The 8223-nt window shown below is 40.8% G+C and overlaps 1 protein-coding gene across 2 annotated transcripts in view; it reads left to right on the top strand.

Moving 5' to 3' along the window:
- Positions 1–3131: 3131 nt before the first annotated feature.
- Positions 3132–8223, top strand: part of DNAAF3 (dynein axonemal assembly factor 3) — a 31930-nt gene continuing 26838 nt past the window's right edge. Inside the window, exons 1-4 of one of the 2 annotated variants that reach the window (XM_075839918.1) lie at positions 3132–3352; positions 3443–3523; positions 5782–5921; positions 7208–7301. In XM_075839918.1, the coding sequence (XP_075696033.1) occupies positions 3448–3523; positions 5782–5921; positions 7208–7301 (310 nt within the window). In that variant the 5' untranslated portion in view covers positions 3132–3352; positions 3443–3447. The remainder of the gene's footprint in view (positions 3353–3442; positions 3524–5781; positions 5922–7207; positions 7302–8223) is intronic. The other variant, XM_075839916.1, reaches the window with a different exon arrangement.

Raw genomic sequence — 8223 nt, 5'->3', positions numbered from 1 at the left:
TATAGCATAATAACACAGGGCACTATAGTATAGCATAATAACACAGGGCACTATAGTATAATAACACAGGGCACTATAGTAAAGCATAATAACACAGGGCACTATAGTATAGTATAATAACACAGGGCACTATAGTATAGTATAATAACACAGGGCACTATAGTATAATAACACAGGGCACTATAGTATAGCATAATAACACAGGGCACTATAGTATAGCATAATAACACAGGGCACTATAGTATAGCATAATAACACAGGGCACTATAGTATAATAACACAGGGCACTATAGTATAATAACACAGGGCACTATAGTATAATAACACAGGGCACTATAGTATAGTATAATAACACAGGGCACTATAGTATAGCATAATAACACAGGGCACTATAGTATAGCATAATAACACAGGGCACTATAGTATAGTATAACACAGGGCACTATAGTATAGCATAATAACACAGGGCACTATAGTATAGAATAATAACACAGGGCACTATAGTATAGAATAATAACACAGGGCACTATAGTATAGCATAATAACACAGGGCACTATAGTATAGCATAATAACACAGGGCACTATAGTATAGTATAATAACACAGGGCACTATAGTATAATAACACAGGGCACTATAGTATAATAACACAGGGCACTATAGTATAGTATAATAACACAGGGTACTATAGTATAGTATAATAACACAGGGCACTATAGTATAGAATAATAACACAGGGCACTATAGTATAGCATAATAACACAGGGCACTATAGTATAGAATAATAACACAGGGCACTATAGTATAGCATAATAACACAGGGCACTATAGTATAGCATAATAACACAGGGCACTATAGTATAGTATAATAACACAGGGCACTATAGTATAATAACACAGGGCACTATAGTATAGTATAATAACACAGGGCACTATAGTATAGCATAATAACACAGGGCACTATAGTATAGCATAATAACACAGGGCACTATAGTATAGTATAATAACACAGGGCACTATAGTATAGCATAATAACACAGGGCACTATAGTATAGAATAATAACACAGGGCACTATAGTATAGAATAATAACACAGGGCACTATAGTATAGCATAATAACACAGGGCACTATAGTATAGTATAGTATAATAACACAGGGCACTATAGTATAATAACACAGGGCACTATAGTATAATAACACAGGGCACTATAGTATAGCATAATAACACAGGGCACTATAGTATAGAATAATAACACAGGGCACTATAGTATAGTATAATAACACAGGGCACTATAGTATAGCATAATAACACAGGGCACTATAGTATAGAATAATAACACAGGGCACTATAGTATAGCATAATAACACAGGGCACTATAGTATAGCATAATAACACAGGGCACTATAGTATAGTATAATAACACAGGGCACTATAGTATAATAACACAGGGCACTATAGTATAATAACACAGGGCACTATAGTATAGTATAATAACACAGGGTACTATAGTATAGTATAATAACACAGGGCACTATAGTATAATAACACAGGGCACTATAGTATAGTATAATAACACAGGGCACTATAGTATAGCATAATAACACAGGGCACTATAGTATAGCATAATAACACAGGGCACTATAGTATAGTATAATAACACAGGGCACTATAGTATAGAATAATAACACAGGGCACTATAGTATAGTATAATAACACAGGGCACTATAGTATAGTATAATAACACAGGGCACTATAGTATAATAACACAGGGCACTATAGTATAGTATAATAACACAGGGCACTATAGTATAATAACACAGGGCACTATAGTATAGTATAATAACACAGGGCACTATAGTATAATAACACAGGGCACTATAGTATAATAACACAGGGCACTATAGTATAATAACACAGGGCACTATAGTATAGTATAATAACACAGGGCACTATAGTATAATAACACAGGGCACTATAGTATAGTATAATAACACAGGGCACTATAGTATAGTATAATAACACAGGGCACTATAGTATAATAACACAGGGCACTATAGTATAGCATAATAACACAGGGCACTATAGTATAGTATAATAACACATGACACTATAGTATAGTATAATAACACAGGGCACTATAGTATAGTATAATAACACAGGGCACTATAGTATAGCATAATAACACAGGGCACTATAGTATAGCATAATAACACAGGGCACTATAGTATAGCATAATAACACAGGGCACTATAGTATAGCATAATAACACAGGGCACTATAGTATAGCATAATAACACAGGGCACTATAGTATAGAATAATAACACAGGGCACTATAGTATAGTATAATAACACAGGGCACTATAGTATAGTATAATAACACAGGGCACTATAGTATAGTATAATAACACAGGGCACTATAGTATAATAACACAGGGCACTATAGTATAGTATAATAACACAGGGCACTATAGTATAATAACACAGGGCACTATAGTATAGTATAATAACACAGGGCACTATAGTATAATAACACAGGGCACTATAGTATAATAACACAGGGCACTATAGTATAGTATAATAACACAGGGCACTATAGTATAGCATAATAACACAGGGCACTATAGTATAGAATAATAACACAGGGCACTATAGTATAGTATAATAACACAGGGCACTATAGTATAGTATAATAACACAGGGCACTATAGTATAGTATAATAACACAGGGCACTATAGTATAATAACACAGGGCACTATAGTATAGTATAATAACACAGGGCACTATAGTATAGTATAATAACACAGGGCACTATAGTATAATAACACAGGGCACTATAGTATAGTATAATAACACAGGGCACTATAGTATAGTATAATAACACAGGGCACTATAGTATAATAACACAGGGCACTATAGTATAGTATAGTATAGTATAGTATAGTATAGTATAGTATAGTATAGTATAGTATAGTATAGTAACACAGGGCACACAGCAGCAGCACAGCGTCAATGTCCTCCATACTCGGCGCTATAGAAACAACAACAGGTGCAAAACATTCTGCAGCCTTCCATCACCGTGGCAACTGCAAAGCTTCGCTGGCAGGACAACCTAGCTTGATAAGCTTTTTAGACGCTACTAACACGCCCCTTGCAAGTCTAAGGCTGTTTATTGGTCTCTTTTAGCGTCCATCATGCAGTTCTAGCCTTCTATTGGGCAGTCGCTGCTCTGACAGGGAGGTTTGATGTAGTTGTAGCGGGGTTAATTTATTAATTTAAACGGCGGTTTGAAGTTGTGATAGTTTCGTCGCTCTCCGTTTATGCAGCGTTATCGCGTTATATCGGTGCCGGTGTAAGTATCTGCTGCTGTGGGCACTGTACACGCTGAAGATCCCAGTCTGGAGTTTCCGTCCATGTGTGATGTGTTTGTGTTCGTTTTCAGTGTCCATGGCTGCTGCAGGTAGTGGAGAGGTGTATCCGACCTTGTGGGGATTCAGTCCTGCATTAGATCTTCAGATGCAGTGTAAGTGCGACTTCTCCAGCCACGTGTATTATAAGAAATCCTCCGCACGCTGGAGGCACAGCGTATGTTTTCTCTATAATCGCCATGTGTCTGATCTATGATTGTGCCATTTGTTTATTACTACACGCACGTGTCTGCCTCGTTTATGTCCTGTTTTTTGGGGGATTCTATCACCAATCTGTGTTCTGATTACAGCTACCGTGGCACCCGTTTTATAACCGAGCACGCGCCATTTGCACATCCGTGAAGTGCACCTGTATTGATGTGTGCGCCCGCCAGTAGTTCTGCAACTTTTTAATTTACCTTTTTGTTTTAATATAGCAAAACGGGAAAAACGACAAGGCGGTGAATACGCTGCACCTATGCCGTACGCCACTGTGGAGCCATACCGTGGTATACGCAGGCCTCCATGTTAAAGGGGTGATCTGGAGACCATAAGATAAAAAAAAAAGTGTAATGACCTCCATACATTGCTTAATGCAAAAACGTACCTTCACGTTACTCACCGCGCTCCAGGGTTCGGGACTCCTGAGCCTGGAATGAGCAGAGGGTTAAATGAATAAATTACGAGTTATGATTCCTTAGCTACAAAATTTTTTAATATTCTCCGCTTTCCCTCTATAACATGCGACCTGCACAATAAGCTGCGTTTTTAGCGCTACAGGTTCCCTTTAAAGGATGTACTGCGACCACCTTGGTGCCGGACCCCACAGAACACTTTCAGAGGTCTGGAGTCCGCGCTTGGACGGGTCAGAGCTGTTTTGGCAGCACGAAAGGGACCTTCATAATACTAGGCAGGTGGTTTTAATGTTCTGGCTTGACGGTGTATACAGGAGCTCCCCAGACCGGATGGTTCCCTGTGTAATACTGTTGTAATGGAGATATTCTCCCCTAGACGCACGTCTGGATGAATACCTCTGTAATACAGCAACCAATGGAGAATTTTCTAACAGAATAAACTCCTTTTGCCTCCATAAGAAGTTCTAGGTACTGTAGGGCCCCGTACGCTCTTTTTTTTGGGTGCCCGGTTATGACTTTGTAACACTCGGAGGTTGTATGGAGCCGTAATATGTCCATTTGCATGAGGCTGAAAAAAGGATCATGCTGAGTCCAAATCGTGCAATATGGAAGTCCACCCTCTGGATCTCCTTATGTACCTTGTGAGTCTTCACTGATCATCAAATATGGGCTGTTTAATCCAACCAGTATGGGTTACAGTATTGGCCTTGGGGGGCTAAAATGTGTAGTCCGGGACACTGGATGGGGGTTCTCGTAGCCTGGAATTTAAAAGGGTTGTCCAGTTTGCCGGTGCCGGAAACAAAAGGCTCTGACCACTGTATAGCAGCCATGCTGCAGCTCTAATCTTATTCAAGTGAATAGGAGCAGAGCTGTAGTCAAAGGGTTTGTCCACTACCGGACAACTGATGACCTATCCACCGAAAAGGTCATCGGTGCGGGTCCAACACCCGGACCCCGCACCAACCACGCACAGATCAGCTGCTCTGGTGACCTGTGGGCATCGGACATTCTTGCCCATTATGCGATGTATGGAGCATAGCGATGCTGTACATAGCATAGCGACCGTACTGCAGCTTGGCTGCTATTCCATGGCCGGAGCCAACTGCTTCTGCCATGTACGTCCGGTGCCCGGAGGCAGCCTGAAAGACTTAACGGTCTGGGGGTCGGACCCCCACAGATCATGTACTGATGACATATCCGGTGGATGGGTCATCAGTTGTCCGGTAGTGGAAAACCCCTTTAACTCCGCACGGCCACTATACAGTGTTCGGAGCCCTCTGCTTCCGGGACAGACACCTGCAAAGCTTCTGGCGAGTCAGCCGGAACAGCTGATTTGCGCCAGATCTGAGTGTTGGACCCCCACGATCTTATGCTGATGCCCTATCCTGTAGATAGGTCATCCGTATAAAAACATCTCCCAAACTGGACAAACCCTTTAACGCTTTGCTGAAATGTGTTCTAGTCATCATCTGTGACTTTGGATGTAGGACATGGCCCCTAATTATTTATACATGGTGTAGAATCTTTGAGATACTCCTGCTTTCTTGCACTCTTACTGAATTACGCATATTATGTACTGTACGTAGTGTCTGTAGCTACAAATACATGAGTAATGCTATCTAAAGAAATGCTTGCTAGCATGATCGCTGGCTCAAATGGATCCACCAAGTGGTCAGAAAATGGTCGGTTGCTCATCTGTGCAGCTTAGGATACAAGGTTTCTGTTTTTTTTTCCTTTAGGTCTTCAGAACACCCTTCAACATTTATCAATCTGTGAGGATATACCGGAGCTGAATATTCTGCTGGTGGGTTGTGGCGATGGAAGACATCTCCTCAAAACGATCTGTCAGGCACGTCGCTGGCCACAGAGAAGGCTTAATGTAAGTGTTGTAGAAAAGTACAGTTCTGCGAAGCCGTCAGCTGCCTCCTATTCATGCTTATTTGTCACACGAGTGGCTTCTGATCTCTAAATAAAATTTAATATTAGACGAAAAAAAACGGAATTATTAGAGTTGTCCGAAACCTTGTATCGCCCATGTGAAAGCGGTGCCCTGTGAACTTTTTCGGATCTGTAAAAAAATGCTTCCGTTAGAGACAGATAACCAGACAGTCTACCCAAAATGTTAAATTGGGCATATATACGTAAATCGCAAGTTTGAACACTCGCCAGAGTTTAGTAATTGTCGAGATATTGATAACTTTCTATTGTATTGCCATTTTTGCAATGTTGTCTACAGGAAGTGCAGCCATATTGGTAGTCGCTTTTGAATTGCACACTTGTTCTAGCAATCGATGAGGGTCTCCGTGCCCTGTTCCCCACCAATACAACCTTTTTGACATTTAACCCTTTTCCGACGTTTGACGTATGGATACGTCATGGAAAGCTAGTGCTTCCTGCATTTTGCCGTATCCATACGACAAATGGATGACGCAGGCTTTGGATGTCAGCTGTATGATACTGGTGCTCCCTCCCTTCTGAACCCTACTGCGTGCCCAAACAGCTGTTTACTTCCACATATATGGCATCACCATACCCGGGAGAACCATTTTAACAATTTCTGTGGCGTATGCCTCCAACGGCGACATATTTGCCACTAAAATGTCACATCTAGGGAAAAATTTAAATGTTTACCTTGCACCATCCGCAGCACAATCTTTTATGGAAAAGACCTGTGGGGTGAAAATGCTTAATAAATGCCTTGAGGGGTGCTGTTTCCAAAATGGGGTTTCTTTTATTCACATCAGCCTCTTCAATAGTGAGCCAATACTTTGTAAATTGCCAAAATGTCACATGGTACTCTGATAATTTCTGCAATAAACCTTTTGGGGTCAAAATGCTCACTATACACCCCTCAAGGAAATTATCTAGGGGCAGTTTCCCAAATGGGGTCACTTTTCGGGGATTTCCACTGTTTTGGGACCGCAAGAGCCCTTCAAACCCAACACACGAAGGCCAATTTCATCAGCATGGAAAGCCAATTGACCGATCTGCATGTTTCTGGAGTGGTGGGAAACCCATAAATACAGGGAAAACATACAATCTCTGCATGTTGTGTCCGTGATTGGTTTCAAGTCCAGGACCCCAGTGCCGCAAGGACAGCGGAAACCACTGAGCTACTTTTTCTGAATGGAAATATAACATCTTCTGTGTTTTCTCCTTTTTAAGTTCTTCATCATAGAGAGTGACTTGGAGCTTCTCGCTCGACAAATGTTGTTTTTGACTTTGGCGCTGGAAAATCAAGAACAAATGGGTCTACAAGGTAAAATTACTATGTACTTGTTCTGTCAATGTCTAGGTCTAATTTTTGTCTCTGCACCTTCCATAGGGGGCCGCTCTCTACTTAGGCTAAGCTCACACATGCTCACTGTGCGTGATTTCTTGCGTGGTCGGTGTTTCCTGACGCTGTTCAGCCGCAGATGCCTCATACTTATGTTAGGACATCTCCAATAGAGGGGTCGTTCTTAACTCATTACGGGTGTTTACTTCAACTCCTAGTGGTTTTATAGCTACATGAATCACAGAATGCATCAATTACCAGCGAACCCCACATGAAGATGAGGCAAAATGCTCGTCGGGGCGTAGGTCACCTACTTTGCACTTAAGCATACAGACCAAAGTAGAAATGCTTTCTTTACACGCTTATCTTATGATTGTTGTCCTTTATGATAGTAGATGGTACTAGTTCACAATACAGGCAAAGCCATACAATATTATACTATAACATAAGAATTCCAGGTTCCCACATGTGTCCTGTAATCTGACTTTTTTAGTACACTAGTGTTTATACTCGTGGTATATTTGTGTGATCGGGTCACACATTGTCTTCAGTGTCGGACATATACAGTATGGCTGTTTACTAGGAACAAGTATCCAGACATATACAGTACAATGCCAAATTTGTCCTTTTCAGTATGTTTGGCCAGTTTATGGCTGGTTACGGCTTGTTTTATATTTAATTACAAGGCTGGTGCATGCAACTTTGTAGGTATCTGGTAGCATTTACTTGCCGTCCAGTGTTTCATTTCCCGTAATGACAACATCCTATTTGGCAAACAAACTAATATGGCCAACTGAGTATAGTAGTTTATAGATGCTAGGCTGTTCGAACACTTCAGCACTCAAGCCATGTGATGACCATCACAAACAGATGTAGCAGAACTGAGTTTGACTATGTAAAATGT

Source organism: Rhinoderma darwinii, chromosome 10, assembly GCF_050947455.1.
Source record: "Rhinoderma darwinii isolate aRhiDar2 chromosome 10, aRhiDar2.hap1, whole genome shotgun sequence".
In the NCBI taxonomy this organism is placed as follows: Eukaryota; Metazoa; Chordata; class Amphibia; order Anura; family Rhinodermatidae; genus Rhinoderma; species Rhinoderma darwinii.
This window is presented reverse-complemented; position numbering and strand designations above follow the sequence as displayed.